Raw genomic sequence first — 20,794 nt, forward strand, 5'->3', positions numbered from 1 at the left:
AAAGCTCGCCGGGGGACTGACTTCCAGGATTCCCCTTCTTGGAGAACTCTTCATAGAGTAAATGTCTGCACGGTCCAACAGGGGAGCCACCAAGCCACTGTGGCTACGGAGGCATCACGTGCGGCTCGTCCCAACGAAGATGCGCTGTACGTTTCAGACCCCAGATTTGAAAAGCTGAGCACGAGCAAAAGACTCTAAACTATCTCGTTCATTTCTTATTGCAAGTGAAAACCGTATCTTGGATGTAGCGGGTTAAATAAAATACATTACTTTCATCTATTGTTCTTACTTTTAACTTCAAGTTACACACGTAGCTCGCTGTGTCCCTTTCTACCGGACGGCGCCGGCCTAAGTAATTCCTAACACCCAGCGGACACGAGTCTAGTTCGTTCCCTCGCATCCCTCGGGCGGCTTCCACCGGAGCGTACGGCCCCGCCCCCTCTGCGGAAGCCTGGCACAGTCCCTTGAGCCTTGAGACCTGGGGTACAGGGGGAATGAGACAAGAGGTGGCTACTGGGCCCGTACCCACTGCGCATCTCGCAGCGCTGGCTCCCGAATCTCCTCCGGCAGCGCGTCTCCGAGCTGTTGCACGAAGCGGCTGCACAATTCCAGCACTTCCGTCACGGCCCGCTTCGAGGTGCAGCGCACCCGGAAGTCCTCACGGCAAGTGGCGGGGACCGAGGTGCGATCTTCTGTCCAAGCCACTTTCTCCGCGTCCAGCGGAGGCGAAAGGACCTCCGATTCAGGAGCCCGCGCCATTTTCCCAGTTTGAACCGTGGGCGGGAATTCTGGGAGCGGAAGCGAGTTCGCCGGAGGGAGGCGCAAGCGTGCGTCCGGAAACTGAGTGTGCCGCCGCCGCAACGTTCCGCCTGGGGCTCCGCGGGCCTGTCGAGTGCTGCAGCGGCCTCGGCGATGGGGACGGTGGGCTTCGGGATGGTGGACTGTCACTGCCACCTCTCCGACCCGGGCTTTGACCGCGTATGTGAGGGCGAGGCCGGGCCGGTGGGAGCGGGGAGACCCCCGTGTTTTCCCTTCTGGTTACCTTTGCTCTCCTCTCTTAGGACGAAGCCCCAAGTCCACCCAGGCCCCTGTGGCCAGTGTGACTTGCTCATGACGCCATGTTTAAATTAACCTCAGTCGTCCCGATTTTTCTTTCTGATTCTGAATAGCGATAAGCCCTCCGTCTCCGCTGTTGTTTGCTCTTCCGCGTTCCCGGAGTGCTTCCCCCTACCTCCCCTCGGCAGTGTCTCCCACGTGCCTTTCCGGGCCCGGCTGAGAATCCACGTTCCCCGAGACAGCGGCCCGCTCCCACTCGCCGCGTGCCCCACGTCTAAAGGGGGAGAGAAGCAAACAGAAAGAACAACACACACACAAGATCGGAGTTACAAAGTGTTTTTTTTAACCCTCCGCCTTGGAAACTAGGGGCTCTTAATAGAGAAGGAAGAGTGGAGTCTATTTTAGGGGGGAAACCTCTCAAGAGGAGGCGCTTAAATTGGGGATGGAAAGGCCGAGAGCCAGCCACACAGGAGGTGGGTGTCCGGTGGGGAGTAAAGCAGGCAGGTTGCATTTGGCACATTCGTGCCACCAGAATGCGTGATCAGCTGGAAAGAGGGAGACGCGAATCAAGACGGAAGAGGTTTGCAGGGGATAAGTGAGGCAGGGCAGTGAGGAGTTGGCTTTCATTCGAAGAACAATGCGAATCTAGTAAAGGGTGTCTTTAAAAAGGAGCGTGACAGATCTGATACCCATTTAAAACCATTTTGCCGATGTGTTGCAAACGGATAGAGGAGAGCAAGAGTGGAAGCCACTAGACCAGTCTGAAGGCTTTTGCAGAATGTGGACAAGAGATGATGGTGGTTGCATGGGTAATTTGAGAGAAGTAGGTGGATTCAGGTATATTTTAGAGGTAGGATCTGTAGTATATGCCGAGCAATTGGGTGTGAAAAGGGAGGGAAAGAGAGGAGTTGGAAAGGGAGGATGGTGGTGCTTTGTACTGAGATGAGGGCAGGCAGAAGGAATAGGTGTGTTGGGGCGAAAATAAAGAGTTACATTTGGCAAATGTTGAGGCCCAATATCCATCCAAATGGACATGTCATGTAGTCAATTTTAAATGTGAATCTTGGGTTTTGGAGAGGATGACAGGCTGGAGACAAAAATTGGGGACTCATTAGTATAATGACATTTACACCTATGAATAAGATCACTTGAGGTGAGTGGATAGAGGAGCATAGGGTCCTGAAATCAGAGGAGAGAGAGCCAGTCAAGGAGACTGAAAAGTAGCCGCCAGTAAGAAAGGAGTAGACAAGTGAGGAGTTCCTAATGCTGCTGCTGAGGGATAGAATAAGAGGACAGAGAAGTGTCCTGTAGCTTTGACAATAACAGTTTCTGTTTTAGTGGAGTGGGAACACAAGCCAGATTTTACTGAGAGAAAGAAAGAAGGAACAGAAGGGGGGTCGGTGTAGGCTCTTCACATTCCACTACATTGTTCCTTGCCATCAGTGTCATTCTTTATGGTGCCTCTACGTTGATATACACAGCCAAAGAGCAATTACTTATTCATCTAAAATAATTGTGATTGCTTACACTTTTTTTAGGATCTGGATGATGTGTTGGAAAAAGCCAAGAAAGTAAGTCAGTATCAACAATTGCCTTGTTTTTGTTTTCCTACTAATTTCAAGCTTGAAATTTCAATACGCTATGTTGATGCTTCAGTAACAAAAAGTTAATAATCAGTTGCATTTATTGTTTACTATGTACCAGGAACTGAGCCAAGCCCTTTCTGTACATTATCTCGTTTAATGTTTCACAACAACCTTCTGAGGAAGCTACTATTTTAAAGCCAACCATTGCCCATTTTATGGATGAGGAGACTAAGGCCTAGAGATTAACTTGTCCAAAGACACCGCTAGTCAAGTGATGTAGACAAGATAATCTGAATCCAAAACGTGTTCCCCGGCCACCGTGCCCACCAGCAGTATGGTACAGATTAGTTCATCTGTTACTTCTAAAATTAACATTATTCTGAAGGTCTTGGAGAAAGTATAAAAGTTTTCTGAAACATTTTGATTTGTTTGGGAAAAAACAATATTAATTTTTGGAAGTGTTTATGAAATTCATTGTAACTAGCTTTTCAAGGTCTTCCCCAAAAGTGTCCGTCAGAAGTGGTTGCCAGTACATTTTTACACATGGCCATCTTTCACTGTGACAGATCAATTGGGAGTGTGGGCATTGGAGTTACACAGGCCTAATGATCTTGGGCAAGTTATTTGACTCCATCCAGAGTTCTGTCTCCTGATCTATACCATGGGTTACAGCAATGCCTACCTCACAGAGTTGTGTAGATTAAATGAGGTAATATTTATGTTCCCTGAACATAGTACCTAAAACACAGTGAGTACTCAGTGACAGCCATTCTGATTATATCGATGGAATATGGATGAGCAAGGATAACTAAAAGCACAGAAAACTGTGTAATTTTATTTAATTATATTGGATGTATATTGTTTGACACTAACTGTTCTATTCTTTTTTGTTTCAGGCCAATGTTATGGCTCTTGTGGTGGTTGCTGAACATTCAGGAGAATTTGAAAAGATTATGCAACTTTCAGAAAGGTGCTACTTCTCATCAAGAACTTAAAGAGTTGCTAATAAGGATGCAGTTGTGATGTCCTATATATATTATCAAAGAGCTTCCATTTTTAAAGACAAGAAAAAAATCATATTAGCATAGCCCTAAAAAAATTATTTCCTATTTGTTCTTTAGAGTAACATTGTATACTAGGCTAATATCCCTCCTTTCTTTCTTAATTCATTCTACATTTTTAGGTATAATGGGTTTGTCCTGCCGTGCTTGGGTGTTCATCCAGTTCAAGAACTTTCATCAGGAGACCAAAGAAGTGTCACATTAAAGGTCAGAGAGAAAAACAAGAACCATAAAAAATAATAATATTTTTGACTCAGTAATCCTCTTTCTGATTTGTAGTCTAATGCAATAATCCAAAATAAGGAACTACTACCTTCTTTCCTAGAGATGTCTGTTGCATCATTATTTGTATTGGTGCAAAAGTAATTGCAGTTTTTGCAATTATTTTTAACCTTTTAAACCACAGTTACTTTTGCACCAACCTAATAGTAGGGAAGACGGGGAAACAGCCCAGACATTCAGAAATAAAAGAATAATTAGTTACCTTGTAGAGTGTTAAATATGCTTTTATAAAAAATGAGGCTGATAAGGTTTATGTAGCAACATGGAAAATGTTTACAGTCTAATGCATGGAGAAAAGCTAGATACCAGATGGTTTATTCATTGTGAGTTACGTCACATCAAAATATATTCTATAAGGAAAAGACTAGAGAGAAAACACAGAAATGATAGTAGCTGATCTGGTAGAATTATAGGTGACTTGTTTTTACTTTTTTTTGTCATGTCATATTGCTTTGGCAAAAATGATAAAATATTCAGAAAAAGAAAGATACAAATTCATAAATGCAGTACTGTAAGGGAACAGATAAGTTCAAGTACACAGTAGCTTCTCTGAACGTCAAACCTTCCCTATAGGAGTGCTCTTGATCTATTAAACTGCATTACTTTTACCCTCTGTAAGAAAGATCCTACCCACAAGAGCTCACTGACTCACAATAGTCAATATTTCTTATATTTTAGGCGTGTCTCCTGACTCATCATCAGGGAAATGCATAGTTTCTTGAGTGCTTTATTATTTAATACGATCAATAACCCCATTTTGAAGTAGACTTTTTGTTATGTATGAATAAATTAAGATATAAGACCTATCATTTTTTATAATAATGAGTCTGTATTCCTATATGAGGATACCCCAGGTAGCTCTACTTATTTTGAAACAAAATTACTTTTAATTCACTTCAGGTAAAAATAAATACTTATCTTGTAGCTCTCCTGAGTTGTTGATGTGATAAAATTAGCTAAATTGCCAGAGTTACAATTCCCAAAATGTTGGGGATCATAGCAGGATAGCATTTGTTTCATTTATGTAGAGATTTATACTGATAGGCATTCATGCAGTTAGTCAATCAAGCGTTTACTGAGCACACTACATTCCAAACACTATAGAGTAGTATCCCCCGTGGAAGCTAGATTCTAGATGGGGGCAGACAGACAATCAACAATTAGATACATAAACAAGGAAACTTTAGGTAGCACTACATGCTTCAAAGACAATAAGATTGTGTGACAGGGATTGTGGATGCTGGTTATTAGATTGTGTAGTCCAGGAAGGCCTCTCTGAGGTATTGACATTTCATCTGCAACCTACATGCTGCAAAGGCGTTGGCCAGGCACAAAGAGGAGTCAGAGTGTTGTAGGCAAAGGAAACAACCAAGCACAAAGGTCTTAGGGTAGGAACAAGCTTGATGTGGTCAAGAAAAATAAAGAGAGCTGATGTGACTAGAAGGGGGGTGGATACTAGTGAGGAGGTCAGAGGGATTGGGTTCACCTCATACAGGGCCTTGTTGGGCTCTAGCTGTATCAATGAGGGATTTAAAGTCAGGAGTGACAAGTTGTAGTTTATGTTTTGAAAAGAACCTCTTAGCTGTGATGTGAATCATGAATTTTGAAGAGGGGAAAAAAGGAAGAAGGAGAATAGATAGAAGGCTATTGCAAAAGTCCATGTGAGAAACAATGGTAGATCGGACCAGAGTGGTAGCAGTAGAGGTGAAGAGAAGTGGGTGCTTTTGGCATATTTTTGGCATGAGTATAGAACCCATAGGAAGGACTGTTTAACTTACAAAAGTAATTATACCAACAATATATAGGTAATTCTAGATTCTTAAAGCAGATATGAACTCATCTAATCTCAGGATAGCCCTCTGGAAAAGACCAGAAATAAGCAGTTATTTCGGTTTAATTCCTAGAGTGCTTCTAGTCCATACCATAATTTAGTTTTCCCATATTGATTAGATTACAACCTCTAATATGTGGTACAAAGCTAGAGATGTAGTTAGTATTCACTAAATTAACTTAGTTTATAAGATGAAAGTTGCCTAGCAACACACAAGTCGTTTAATGTATTCCTGAATTAGTTTGTTCAATAAATATTACCAGTCAGGGTTTAGACCCTGGGAATACTTCAGAGAACCACAATTCATTGACCACAACCTACTGCTCTCTGCATTTAGCTCCTGTCCCTACTTGGCCCACTTCACTCATTTCTGTTATACGCCTGACCCCTACTTTAAAGGTTCTAAAGACTAAACATTTTCTTTATTCAAAAATCTATTTTAATTGTTTAAAATCATTCAGGACAAATTTTCTCTCCTTTCCTTTTGCCCTCTTCCTTTCTTCCCTCTTTCCTCCTTCCTTTTTTCCTTCTCTCTTCCCTTCTTTCAGCAGAATAGTGAAAACAGCATGGGTTTTGAAGTCAGAGAGACCTGTCCTACTGGCTTCTGTGATCTGTGGCACTTTACTTAACTTTGCCAAGTCTCAATTTCCTCATTTGTAAATCATGAATAATTATATATTAGTAGTATTCCCAATCATAGGGTATAGGATCTTGAAAAACCCCGTAATAGAAACACTAGCTGGTAAGAAACTTGAGACCTTATGAAGGAAATAGGACTAGAATGAAACTCAGAAATAAACCTGTGAATGTCCTTAAAACTATTTTTATATCTATTAAAATAAGACCACACACAAATATATTTACACATGTTAACTTAGTAATATGAATTATATTAATTTCTATTTGCTATCTTTTACTTGCCAGAAACTTCCAGATTATTTCATAAGGAGTTTGAACAATGTCATTGTGAATCTGTTTTGCTTTTTTCAAGGATAATATATATTCCCAGAAGCATGTTTTCTCCTATATCTGGTCTTCATCCAACTGTGTAACTTCTTTCTGATGAAGACTTTCTAGGTGTCAGACATTTCCTGGCTAATCTTTCCAATTGCTCCAAGAGACACAAAGTAGTTTGGATGTTTGTTATGGAAAAAGCTTTGTCTGACACTGTTTAACCTATTCAGCTATTGTCAGACACCTTCTGTGATATCCAGGGTTATATACTCTTAGCTCCTCATGACAATGTCAATTCTTCTTCCTGCAATACTAGAATGTATTTCTAAGGCCTCAATTTACTCTCCTTCATCTTCTTTTCTCTTGAGGCACAATTGTAAAATCTCCTCCAGTTTCTCTACCATCTGTTTTACCTCCCTTTTCTCAATTCTCCCCTGTTCTGATTATCCATCCTCATTAGAAGTACCTTGCGATTTACATATCCTGAGACTAAAATCCTCAAAGTAGTTTAAAAGATATCTAGAAGCAAATTTTCCATATATTTGTCTTTCCCTTGCCTTACAAGAGAACCCTCACAGGGCAAATCCTCTAAGTGGAAATACTAATATCATGGAAATAATGGTACACAGTTACTTCAACGGTTGACAAACAAGCATATATGTGATATTTAATGTTTATGTTGTTAACCTTTAGGACAAAGCTAGGCCAAGCAGTATTATAAAGATGAAATTGGTGGGGTGGCTGGATGTCTCAGTTGGTTAGAGCACGAGCTCTCGACAGCAAGGTTGCCGGTTCAATTCCCGTATGGAGTGGGGGGCTGTGCCCCCTGCAACTAAAGATTGAAAATGGCAACTAGACTTGAAGCTGGGCTGCGCCCTCCACAACTAGATTGAAGGACAATAACTTGACTTAGAGCTGATGGGTCCTGGAAAAACACACTGTTCCCCAATAAAATAAAAATTTTAAAAAATAGAAAAAAAGAAAGAACATTAAAAAAAAAAGATGAAATCGGTGAAAATAGTGCAAAGGATATATGGGATTATTACTATTATAAACTCACAAACCATTAGTACCCTAAGAGGAAAAGATAACATGAGGCACTCCCAAAACTCACAAAGGTGGCTTTCTTCTCTCTTGTTCAGGCAGTCAGCCAATTCAAATCCGTCCTCCCAAATGCCAGGCAATGCCTCCTCAATAGAAGGAAGTGCTTAAGTGGGAATCTTCATAAACAGTTATGTTCTTGTAACCCGAATGGGTGTGGGATGTTACTACTCAGATTTCCAGATGGAAGAAGTACTCACCGTTAAGAAGGATGACTATTCCTAGTTCCTCACTTGGGTAAAAGAATTGAATGTGTAAAGGACCCAGGGCAGCATGGTGCCTGGCATATAATAGGTGTTTATAAAATATCAGTTTCCTTCTCCTTCTATTTTAACAAATATATGTATTTTTTTCTCCCAGGATTTGGATGTAGCTTTGCCTGTTATTGAGAATTATAAGGATCGATTGTTGGCAATTGGAGAGGTAAACACTCATTAGCTGATCAAATGACTTCTAATCCAGACTTTCATATGGTATATGAAATAATCCTTTATTCGTTATTAGTGATTATAACTGACTTGGATAATTATGTTCACCTTGTTCAGCTGAATAATAATTTGTTGATACTTCGTCAATAAGCAAAAGATCTTGGGGATGAAACAACAGAAAGCCTCACCAAAGACTTATGTTAATACTTTATTAGCATTTCTATATGCTTTGCTCTGATTTTTTTCCCCTCAATATAGGTCATCTCTACTTAAGTTAAAATAGTACTTTAAATCGGCTAGAGTTTGTGATTAAAAAACACGTTTTGTTAAATAATTTTACAGTTGTAAAACATTTTTATCACTTGGTAATAAATTCTACTTCTAATTAAAGATAAAGATAAAAGATAAGAATAACAATTAAATTCAAATTATAGATTATAGCAATGCATGCCAAAATAGTCTCAAGAGAAGCAGACATTTATCATCTTTACTGTCCAATGTGATAATCACATGCAGCTGTTGAGCACTTGAAATGTGACTGATTTAAACTGTGATATGCTGTAAATATAAAACACACCGAGGACTTTAAAGTTTTAGCACCCCAAAGAAAGAATGTAAAATAATAACTTTTATATTGCTTATGTGTTGAAATAATAACGTATTACTACATAATAATAATGATAATGTTTTGGATATGTTGGGTTAAATCAAGTATATTATTAAAATTAATTTCACCTGTTTCTTGTTAGTGTTTAACGTGTCTACTAGAAAATGTAAAGTTATATATGTGGCTTGCATGTATGGCTCCCATTATATTTCTCTTGGACAGTACTGCTCCATAGCATGTCTTTTGGGTTCATTAAACCATAAAAATGTAATTCTGTTTCATTTTTCTGTTATAGGTGGGACTAGATTTCTCCCCTAGATTTGCTGGCACTGAAGAGCAGAAAGAAGAGCAAAGACAAGTCCTAATCAGACAAGTCCAACTCTCCAAAAGACTCAATTTGCCTTTGTAGGTTAATTAATTTTTATATTAATAGCTATAGAGCACATTCAATAATGATGCTTTTGAAATGGAGCTCTACATTTCTTTTTCTCTAAATTACTTTAATAGAACAAAGATAATATTACCAGATTAAATATTGAAAAGGAATTTTTTGTTGTTAAACAGAAATGTTCACTCACGTTCTGCTGGAAGACCCACCATCAGCCTCTTAAATGAGCAAGGTATTCAGTTAGGTTCCTAAGATAAATGTGCCTAAATGTTTATGTTTGGCAATTCCAGTCCATATTCTCATAGAACAAGCCATGTTTTAATTTGATTTCTTAAAGGGAGGGAAATGAGGCAAGGGTAAAGGTTGAAATCAACTAAGGTGATTTTGCAAGTCAGCCAACTGTTTACAAGGTTTTCAGTGTGATTGTGATATTTATCAGGCCAGGATAAAGCAAATGAAAAATTGGATCAAGTAATTTTATTTCTAAAGTAAAAATGTACCTTGTAGCATTACTTTTCAATTACTTTTCAAACTTTTTAAAGTGCCATCCACGGTAAGAAATGTAATTTGAACTCAGTATATACACACATATACTTTTTTTGGTATTAAGACTTTGAGACTCAGTATATATACACATACAGAAACAGACAAAAGTTTAAGAAGCAGTACATCTATGTGTGTGTGTGTGTGTGTGTGTGTGTGTGTCTACTAAATTGATTTCATAACTCACTGATGGTTGTAACCCACTAATGGTCACACCTGCCATTCAAAAAACCGTATGAAATAGTACAGCAAATGTAACTGCCCACAACTAGAAAGCATTGTGTTTCTCAGTGATGAGTATTGAACCCTTTTGGAATCACTGAGAGCATGATTTTTATGTAGGCTGGGCAGCCATCCTTTAAGGAGTGGAGGTGATTTCATGAAGCTAACTCTGACCATGCAATTTCGTGAGTCATTTAGCTCCTCATTTCTTCTTCCACTAGCATTCTTGCCAAGGACTATTTGCTTAAAAATCTCCTATTAGAAGCAATAATTTGATAGTTCACAAACTTCTAGAAAATGTTTGATGGTATAGGAAGATTAAATAATTGTCTAAAAATAGTATTTCAATATTATTTAATAATTTTATTCTGAAGATTCAGAATTTACTATATTTTTATTCTACTGTTCGAACACTACATTTATCCACCCCGTAGAAGTCATAGAACCTCATCTTTATATCATAGTGACCAACATTTACTTAAAAGTTTTGATCTTTGTTGTTCAATTTGATTAATGGAAAAAGCTCTCATTAAGGAAGTAAAGTGGAACTCTGATTTATCTTTTATTTTTGAGAGGTGCTGACAAAGTGCTGCTACACGCATTTGACGGTCGGCCATCGGTAGCCATGGAAGGAGTAAAAGCTGGGTACTTTTTCTCAATTCCTCCTTCTATCATAAGAAGTGGACAGGTAAATTATTTCATTAAACTTCATCTTACACTTTGTGAAATACATTTTAAAATATGAGCTTTTATTACATACTTGTGATACTATTCTAGTTACATTACAAAAATTAATCTTAGGTCCCTACCTCCTTATGCCAATATCATACTATCGTGATTACATTAGATTACAGTAGGTTGAAATCAGGTAGTATGAGAATTCCAGTTAGCTCTTAATTTTCAAAATCATTTTGTCTATTCTAAGCTCTTCGCTTTTCCATCTGTATTAGAATCAGCTTAATGATTTCTACAGGAAGAAAGCTGGCTGGGATTTTTATTGGGGTTACATTGAATCTGTAGATCAGTTTGGGGATAATTGATAGGAACACTGTATCTTTTTATTTAGATCTTTGATTTCGTTCATCAATGTTTTATCATTTTCATGGTTTTTATTTTATTTTAAATGGTACTGGTTTTAAATTTTTAGTTATCAATTATTCATTGCTATTATATAGAAATACAATTGATTTTTATATATTTAAATTTTATCAAGTGACCTTGCTGAATTACTCATTAATGCTAGTAGAGTTTTATAGATTTTTGTATGTTTTTCAGGATTTTTTTGTGTAGAAAATCATGTCATCTTTGAATAAAGATAGATTTCCTTTTCGTTTCCAATATTTATTTGTTTTTCTTGCCTTATTTCACTGAATACAGCTACCAGTAGAATGTTGAATAGAAATAGCAAAAGCAAACACTCTTACCTTTTTCCTGATCAAGGGAAAACATTCATTAAGTATGATATTAATTGCAGGTTATTCATATATGCCTTTTTATCGGGTTAAGTAAGGAAGTTTCTTCTGTTTCTAGTCTGCTGAGAGTTTTTAATCAAAAATGGATTTTGGATTTTGTCAAATGCTTTTTCTGCATCTACTGAGATGACCATACAGTTTTCCTTTTTTTGGCATGTAAATTATATTGATTGATTTTCTAATGTTGAACTAACCTTGCATTTCTAGGGTAAATTCTACTTGATCATGATATATTATCCTTTTTATAGTTTCTTAAGATAGAATCTTAGATTATGAAGCTTTTCTTGTCTTTTAATATAAACATTTAATGTTATAGTTGCATTAGCACTAACCACTTATAGTTAACAATCCACAAATTTTAACATATGCTGTATTTTCACTTTCTTTCAGTTTAAAATGTTTTTTAATTTACCTTGTGACTTCTTCTTTGACCATGCAATTATTTAAAAGTGTATTGTTTAGTTTCCAAATACTTAGTAATTTTCCTGATATCTTTTTATTACTGATTTCTACTTTATTTCTGCTGTGTCCAGGAAACATACATTGTATAATTCTTTTAAATTTGTTGAGGTCTGTTTAATGACCCAGAATATGGCCTATCTTGGTGAAGAGCACATACGCACTTAAAAACAATGTGTATTCTGCCATTGTAGGGTGGAGTCTGTTCTGGAAATGTCAATTGATTGTCCAAGATTATTTTTATTTTTCCTACTTTCATCATTTGTGGATAAATGTCTTATTTAGTAGTAGTAATCTTTAGCCGTGGTATGTTTCTTTTTCAAAACAAATACTTTTTTTCTAGTTTTCAAGATAATATTTGTACATTATAGAAAATTGAAACACTTCAAAAAAAGAATAAATTTCAAGTCAACTCAGATCCTATCACTCAGAGACAATCATTGTTAACATTGAGTAAGATAAAATAAGATAACCTTATTCTTTTTGTTTTGAGTCAGCTTCATGATATCTATTCGTGTCAATAAATAGGACCTACTTCACGTTTAAAATGAGTCCATAATATTTCATAATTGGGATGTACCATTATTTAAGCATTACCTCAAGGAAAAGTTAGGCTGTGTCTAATTTTTCACTGTTATAAACAGTGCTTCAGTGATACCTTTGCACATCCACAAACACATCTGTATACTTGTACAGTTATTCTCTATAAAATGGAATCACTGAGGAAAGAGTATACATTTTTAAGTTTTTGGTTAAATTGTCACATTCCTTTCAAGGAAGTTTACATGAGTTTGGCTTTTATGTACCAACAGTCCACGAGCATATCTATTTCTGTGATTTTGAAATTTTAATCTTAAAATAATTTATTATAACACTATTCCACTTTGCATCATGTGTCTCTTTCCCATTTTTTACTTTGAAAGTGCAGTGGCAGCAAAAGAATTATGTTCTTGGTATAAAACTCATTGAGTTAATTGCAATTCTTATAATCCAGACAGAAAATCATAAATAAGAAAATAAAGCCATCTACCACCCAATCTAAAATTTAAAATGTGCATATGAACTTTGAATTTGTAAACTTAAAGCCTTGAGTGATTTCAAGTGAATGGTTGAAAGAAATATTGAGTGTGGTGATGGTGGAAAAACAGCAGAAGTCTCTGCGATCTTGCATTGGGCTAGTGATACCACATGTTTGGCTTCCTTGCAGTGTGTACCCCCTTTTATGTTATTGGTAACTACTCCTTGGGTCCCTGGAATCTTTGAATAATTTTGGGTAATGAATGTTTCTGTTTAAATGTGTTAGTAGTAGAATGATGAGAACATCGTGAACATTTATTAATTGAACATTCAAACATGAATTTTAAGGAAGAGTAGAATGCATTGGCATATGGGTTTAATGCTCTTTTTTTATATTTTTATTTCTCATGTTTTAAACTCACTAGCTTTCTCTTTTCTCTCTAAGAAGCAGAAACTTGTGAAACAGTTGCCTTTAACTTCAATTTGCTTAGAAACTGATTCACCTGCACTAGGACCTGAAAAACAGGTAAATGATTTTCTGATTTCTATAATATTTAGATTGTATCTTTCATTTGAGCTATTTTCAATTTAGCTGTGTTTCTCATTACAGTATAAATACAGTGAAATCCTGTTTTAATGCTAGGTTGAGACGTTTTATTAATTTCGGGTCTTTCCTAAATAGTTATTGTGCCCCAGGAAATATTATTTGATATGGGCCATTTCCTAATTTATGTAGTAACAAGAGCCAGACCAGTGTAGCAAAAAGCTCCGTGTCTTAGAGTCAGAAAGACCTGGGTTCAAATCCTGTCTCTGCTACCCATTAGCTGTCTGACTTTGGGCACGTTATTAATCTGTCTGAAACTGTTTATTATAAAATGTGGACAAAATAATAAATACTTCAAAACATTATAGTAAGAATTAAATGAAACAATGTATATGAAAGTGCCTAGCTGTGCTGGTATATATTATATGCTCAATAAATGTTTTTTTCTTTTAATTAGCATAATGAAATTATCTTTCTTTCAGTATAAGCATTGATTTAGTCATAGATTTGTTTATATGATCTTTACTGTACATCTTGTTACTGTGGGCCACAAAGAATTGTATTTTAAATATTGCTACTGTTTTGAATTATAATTTTCTGAAAGGAAGCCCCAATATCTGCTTTATTCGCTTTGGACAGTGCCTATTTCAGTCACCTCCCACTGTGTAGCTTACTCAGTGTCCTGACTGCCCATCAGGTCTGTCTCCATGCCTTCCAGATTCAGAGGTCTGACACTGAAGACTCAGAGGTTTAGGAGCAGTCATGATGAGATTATTAATAAGCTATGATTATTTGTGATTGCAATGTGAATTTTGCTCACTAATGACCAATTAGTTACATATTTTTATAAACCAGCTCCTATAAGACTATAGAAGGCAGAGGAGTGAGAAAACAGAGGATCATGACTCCAGTTATTTGTTTGTTTGTGTGTTGCACAGAATTGTACAGAATTGCCTTCCTGATTGATGTAAAATAAAAGGAAAAGGACCTAGCACTTTCCTCCCTAAGCATTAGAAATTAATTTCAAATGCTGTTGTAACTCAGTTTTCTATTTGTATTTAGTCCATTTGATAAAAATTGGGAGTTTCTGGCATAGGGCCTTGCACATAGTAGATACTCAAAAATATTTATGAATCAATGACATTTTTAGTTGAATGTGTTTTTTGTTAAGTAAAATGTGTTTGTTCCAGAAAATTAGAAAACACAGAATGTCATAAACAAGAAAATAGAACTATCTCCCACTGTAAGGTTACCACTGTAGTGTGGTGGTTCAGAGCATAAACTGATGTCAGATTGCACAGGTTTAAGCCTCAGTCAGGCTGCTTGCTAGCTGTTTAGGATCCCTTCTTACCTATAAAAAAGGGACGCTAATGATAATAGTACACATCTCAGAGTTCTTTTGAAGATTAAATGAGAAATTCCATGAAAAGCTTAGAACAAACCTCACCTACAGTAAGCACTAAGTAAATGCAAGTATTTATGTCCTTCCAGACGTTTTTATATCCATATATATATATACACATACATGTTTTTCACAAAAATAGGATTAGCCTGAACACATCATTTCACAACTTGCTTTTTTGTGGCAGACATCTGAATATGTCAATAAATATACTTTTTCTCATCATGTTTAATAACTGCATAATATTCCAGTGTGAATACCATAATATATTTAACTTGATATTGTGATTTTCAACACAGTATTGTAAACAATATGGTGAACGTCTTTCAACATAAATCTTGGTGCACATTTTTTTTTTGTGGTTTTCTTAGGCTCTATTATCAAGGTTATTTTTCTTTTTTTTTTTTTTAATTTATTGGGGTGACAATTGTTAGTGAAATTACATAGATTTCAGGTGTACAATTCTGTATTACATCATCTATAAATCCCACTGTGTGTTCACCACCCAGTCAGTTCTCCTTCCGTTTGAAGGTTATTTTTCTTAACCTTAACAGTTATCTTATGCCTATGAACATTATCATCCTGAGTAGATGACTTAATAATGATAATAATAATAATGTAATTCATCTTAATAATCACAATAATAATGCATTTCACCAAATCTAAATGATTGTAGATGCACCACTGTTTTGTGACAATTAAGAAAGAAAAAAACTTGGAATACTATTCGGCTTTAAGGAAAGATGATATAGGAACATTTGTGACAACATGGATGGATCTTGAGAGTATAATGCTAAGCGAAATAAGTCAGACAGAAAAAGCAGAGAACCCTATGATTTCACTGATATGTGGTATATAAACCAAAAACAAGACAAACAAATGAGAAACAAAAACTCATAGACACAGACAATAGTTTAGTGGTTACCAGAGGGTAAGGGGGGTGGGGGGAGGGAGATGAGGGTAAGGGGGATCAAATATATGGTGATGGAAGGAGAACTGACTCTGGGTAGTGAACACACAATGGGATTTATAGTTGATGTAATACAGAATTGTACACCTGAAATTATGTAATTTCATTAACAATTGTCACCCCAATAAATAAATTTAAATTAAAAAAAAAAGAAAAAAAAAACTGCCAATTATACTATGACATGCCAGTGAATGTTACTAAAATATATATATCAATTACAGAGATGTTAAAATAGGGAGGAAATGCATGTTAGAATCAGTGAAATACTGGTACATGATCTATTTAGTCTCCCAGACATATGATGGCGTTTCTTGACTCAAACTGTACTGCATCCTGTGAGGTGAAGAGGCCAAGCAGCAGAGCAGTGACCTGTACAAGCACCCAGTGAAGCACCAGACCAAAGACAGTGAACCCATCAGTCACGCAGGTCACCAAGTGCCCGCTGTTTGCAGACTGCTTCATTTGCTAGGTGTTGGGACCTCAATGTTAATACCCCAGGGCTCTTCTCAAGAGCAGCACAGACTTACAGTCAGTGTTGTAGCTGTACTCTTAAGCTAAAGTTCAGGACCTTCTCCCCAGCCTCGTTTCTCGCCCTCTTCCCCACCCACCATAAAAAATTAAAAGAGCTCATAAGTTTTTACCAATTAATTGTCTCTGTTTATCTAGTCTCCAAGGATTGCTTCTCTTGACAGTCATGTTTGATTTAGTGTCTACTTTGTTCTGTTTCAGGTACGGAATGAGCCCCAAAACATTTCCATTTCAGCAGAGTACATTGCCCAGGTGAAAGGGATCTCAGTGGAAGAAGTTACAGAAGTGACAACACAGAATGCATTGAAACTGTTTCCCAAGCTTCGCCACATGCTACAGAAATAGCTTCAAAACCAAATCAACTGTAGGGGGCAGCATTTGAGGAAAAGAAATGTTCTTACTAAGAGTCTCCGGGGCGGCCAGATGGCTCGGTTAGAGCACGAGCTCTCAACAACAAGGTTGCCGGTTCAATTCTTGCATGGGATGGTGGGCTGCGGCCCTTGCAATTAAAGATTGAAAATGGCAACTGGACTTGGAGCTGAGCTGCGCCCCCACAACTAGATTGAAGGACAATGACTTGGAGCTGACGGGCCCTGAAGAAACACACTGTTCCCCAATATTCCCCAATAAAATCTTTAAAAAAAAAAAAAAAAAAGAGTCTGAACTGGGATTTCCATCATGGCGGCTTCCATTTTGGGCTACATCTTCAGCACTGTGTGTTTCCACAGCACCAACAGCAACACCGACCATGAAGGATTTTTGCTGGGAGAGGTAAGACGAGGAAACCTTTAGCATCAGTGACTCACAAATCAGCAGCACAGAATTTCTGCAAGTAATTGAAATACATAACCATCAGCCTTGTTCAAAACTTTTTAGTTTTTCTGATTATGCAAGCAAAGTTAACGAAGAGAGTTTGGACAGGATTCTTAAAGATCGGAGAAAGTTATTGGGTGGTACAGATTCCAGCGAAACACACAGCAGCAAATGTCGTACAGAGAGCAGGTTCTCCGCAAGCAGCTCACCCGCGTCCTCGGGGCGCCGGACCTCGTCTTCCTGCTCTTCAGCTTCACCTTCACTGCCAACAATTCCACTCATGCTTTAGAATATGGTCTCTTTAGACCAAATCGAAGGTATAATCAAAGGATATCCCTTGCTGTTCCCTACCTCGGCAACACCAACCAGCAAGAGTATAAAGTGTCTTCAGTGCCAAATACTTCTCAAAGTTATGCCAAAGTTATTAAAGAACATGGTACTGACTTTTTTGACAAGGATGGAGTAATGAAAGACATCAGGGCAATTTATCAGGTTTACAGTGCACTTCAGGAGAAAGTGCAGGCAGTGTGTGCAGATGTAGAAAAGGGGGAGCGACTTGTTGAATCTTGTCAGGCAGAAATGAACAAATTAAGAAGACAAATCACTCAGAGGAGAAATGAAAAGGAACAAGAAAGAAGATTGCAGCAGGCAATGATAAGCAGACAGATGCTGTCTGAAAGTCTGGAAGCCGCGTTCAGCCCTCCGACGCCCTATTCTGGGTTTGCAGCTGAAGGTGAAGTTCATTTGGAGATGCAGAGGCCTCTGATCTTCCTCCCCCTTATTCTGATTTTCACCCAAACAATCAGGAAAGTACTTTGAGTCATTCTCGCATGGAAACTAGTGTCTTTTTGCCTCGACCTCAAGCTGTGTGCTCTTCCAGTTATGTTTGCAGCAGTCCCGGACTGAAGTATCCTGGAAGTGGAGCAGACCTTCCTTCTTCCCAGAGAGCAGCTGGAGACAGTGTTGAGGAATCAGTCGACAGTGATTATGAAAATTTGATTGACCCCACAGAGCCCTCTAATAATGCTCACAGTCAAGAGATTCTCGACCCATGACACATCCCAATGGGGGCTCCAGGAACACTCAGACCTCCCAGATTTAAACAAAAGAAACTCGCCACTTAGCACTGTTTTCTTAATCGCTTCTTGAGAGAGTTCTTTGAGGACTTACTCTGGGGGGAGAACTGCTTTCTCAGATCCCGGGGCTCCCCAGAGAGCCCTTGGGACAGAACCTGGAGGGGCTGTACATCCCTGGGGCCTGCAGATGCAGTGGCAGGTGTCACGACAGAATCATTAAGATAATCAAATTGTCCTAATTCTGGTGCGATTCATGGGTGTACTGGTAAATTTAGGCAGAGTGAAACTTATCAAAGTAGTTTCTGTTCTTTAAAATAAATTGGAAATTAGAGACTAAGCACAATTAGTCTATAAATGTTCTAGAAATCAAAAACTTACCTCTTGCACTATCATGCCTTGTAATTTACTTTTCCAATGGGAAACAAGTTTAGCAGCAGCCTTCTAAGAAGCTTCTTTCTATGATGAGCCAAATTCATCTTTGCCAGAAAAGAAATTGTGATAATTCCAAAAAGCCTGATTGGAACAAATCGGATATACCTTCTCTTGTCTGTATGACTTTGTGAGATCAAAAGAGAGGGCTTTGTTTCAACTTTTTTCTACTAGCCTGATATGTATTGTCACTTAAAATGGTTGCCTTTAGAAAAAAAAAACACGTAGAAATACTAATTACCAGTAAGTAGTCATCCAAATAAGTATGTCATAAAATAAATTACTTATTTTTCTTTTATGGAATTACAGTGACTGCTATGTTGCACTAACCACATATATGGTCTCTGGTCTGGAGGCTTAAATGAGGGACACACAGCAGTGGGTAACAGAAAGGAGTCATGTGCCAGGCCTGAGTTTTATGATGGACAGATTCCAGACACTGGATTTAGCTGAATTCATACGTAAGGAATATAACTCATTCAGATCTGACAAATCCTAGTGTTAGTTTTATTTGTGGAGGAAAGACATTTATTAAGCTGTTTGAGGATCTTGGTGAATAAAGATTCATTTTAAATCAGAATAATCATACTTTTTTTTTTTTTTTAAGTTGCCATTTGGGGATAATTGTGGAATGTTGTAGAAATTTCCAGTTGGGATACCCTTATATTTTTATTTAATTACTGCTTGTTTTCTAGTTTTGCCCAGAATGTGTGAAACCACTAAAGACTTCCTTGAGCATTTTAGGCTGTTGGTTTGGAAATGACAAGACCGACCGTTTGTGTGGAGGTCAGCCCACCAAGTTAATGCTTTGGAGTAGAACTGCGTTTCCTTTGGACTAGTGAAAACCGGGAAGAATAAGGAAGTTGTCAAAGAGGTTTCAACCAGGTTCTGAAAAAGTAGTTTCACTTTATAGGAGAAAAGTTGACTCACTGAGCTCCAGTTCAAATGCTAAACTAGACAGTATAATATGGACTAAAAAATGAAATGCTGAAACTGCTGTTCTTTCCATTAGCCACTCTGTGGGGTCCGTATTTCATTCCTCTCCCAGTTTTGTTGGTCTTATACTACTGCCATTTGGTTTGAAATGTTGCAGACCTCTTTATCTGCAAATGTGTTCCCGTCTTATCAGCTACCAACTAGCAGCATCAACACCATTGTGAGTTTACTTTTTTTTAAAGTGCCATCACCAGCTCCTCTGTTCATATTTTGACATTCAGGAATATATTTTTATTTTTATGCCATACTGAAACCTACAATGTATATCGGACAAAGCAGTTAAATGTGACAATAAAAACTTATTTAATTAAAAAAAACAGTCTGAACTGAAGAAACCATTACATAGGGATATAGAAGGCTATAATTTTAGAGAAATATTTTTCTTAGAAATAAAACTGGGCTTGAGTCCTGAAACCCTGGATTCTAATTCTACCTTGTGCTGCTTTTCAATCAACGAGTCCTCGCAGGAGATGGGGAAACACTGCTGTTTCTTAACTTGCCCGGTTGAACAGAACCACCACATGAACGGAAACCATTTCTTCTGGCAAGAGTGGCTCCCGCAGGTAAGAAGCAAGCAGTCCTGGGATGGCATTGAATAGGATAAAGTTTGGTCCTTCACTACCTGTCTTACTTTTCATAGGAGTTATCCAGTGAAGAGAGCATCGAGTTTCTTACACTATCAAAAATCTCTTTTCTGGGCTTATAAAATCGAACTGTTAGTACTTTGAGTTATGTCATTTTAAGAGAAAAATGTACAAGGTTTTCACATTGATCTTAGATTTAGACTTATGAGGCCAGTGGTTTATATAATCACCATTAAATGCCAAGCCCACAAGTTTAGTTAATAACTGATTTTAATTTCCAGTGTGAATTTTGTCACATTTTTAAAACGTAAATTGCTTTATTAAAAATATATCTGGCTGTTTTTGCATGTGGTAAAATTTTGTATTTTGAAGTTTCAAAAATCTTAGGTATAAAAAAAACCTTAGGTATAAAAAGAGTTCTATGGATGGATGGGGGTAATGGTAG

General features: G+C 37.5%; 2 protein-coding genes and 1 pseudogene across 8 annotated transcripts in view; 2 read left to right on the forward strand and 1 right to left on the reverse strand.

The window, feature by feature from the left end:
* The window catches only part of NSL1 (NSL1 component of MIS12 kinetochore complex), a gene marked incomplete at its 5' end in the record, with an annotated part of 26,049 nt that extends 25,280 nt beyond the window's left edge, over positions 1–769 (reverse strand). For 2 of the 3 annotated variants that reach the window (XM_081024819.1, XM_081024818.1), the window contains one exon: positions 526–759. In XM_081024819.1, the coding sequence (XP_080880945.1) occupies positions 526–759 (234 nt within the window). Of the gene's footprint in view, positions 1–525 lie in introns of all 3 variants that reach the window. The other variant, XM_081024817.1, reaches the window with a different exon arrangement.
* Positions 667–19,340, forward strand: TATDN3 (TatD DNase domain containing 3). 4 transcript variants are annotated; one of them, XM_081024820.1, is made up of 10 exons: positions 667–978; positions 2,595–2,627; positions 3,539–3,612; positions 3,826–3,910; positions 8,232–8,294; positions 9,202–9,311; positions 9,471–9,526; positions 10,635–10,747; positions 13,453–13,533; positions 16,653–19,066. In XM_081024820.1, exons 1-10 carry the CDS (start codon positions 913–915, stop codon positions 16,794–16,796), a joined length of 825 nt encoding a protein of 274 aa, XP_080880946.1. In that variant the 5' UTR covers positions 667–912; the 3' UTR covers positions 16,797–19,066. The 4 variants fall into 4 exon arrangements, with proteins under 4 accessions (XP_080880946.1, XP_080880947.1, XP_080880948.1 ...); XM_081024821.1 differs by having other exon boundaries at positions 838–978; positions 13,456–13,533; positions 16,653–17,088; XM_081024823.1 differs by lacking the exon at positions 667–978 and adding an exon at positions 1,170–1,529 and having other exon boundaries at positions 16,653–19,340.
* On the forward strand, positions 17,130–18,366 carry LOC308487065 (BRISC complex subunit Abraxas 2-like; annotated as a pseudogene). Its single transcript has one exon. The product of its transcript is annotated as a BRISC complex subunit Abraxas 2-like (transcript).
* Positions 19,341–20,794: the final 1,454 nt, after the last annotated feature.

This window comes from Rhinolophus hipposideros (assembly GCF_964194185.1).
Source record: "Rhinolophus hipposideros genome assembly, chromosome: 19".
In the NCBI taxonomy this organism is placed as follows: domain Eukaryota; kingdom Metazoa; phylum Chordata; class Mammalia; order Chiroptera; family Rhinolophidae; genus Rhinolophus; species Rhinolophus hipposideros.

Coding starts and splice junctions, on each gene's coding strand:
- TATDN3 (XM_081024820.1), top strand. CDS start 913: ATGGGGACGGTGGGCTTCGGGATGGTGGACTGTCACTGCCACCTCTCC. Junction 979..2,594: donor CCGACCCGGGCTTTGACCGC/GTATGTGAGGGC, acceptor CACTTTTTTTAG/GATCTGGATGATGTGTTGGA. Junction 3,911..8,231: donor AAAGAAGTGTCACATTAAAG/GTCAGAGAGAAA, acceptor TTTTTCTCCCAG/GATTTGGATGTAGCTTTGCC.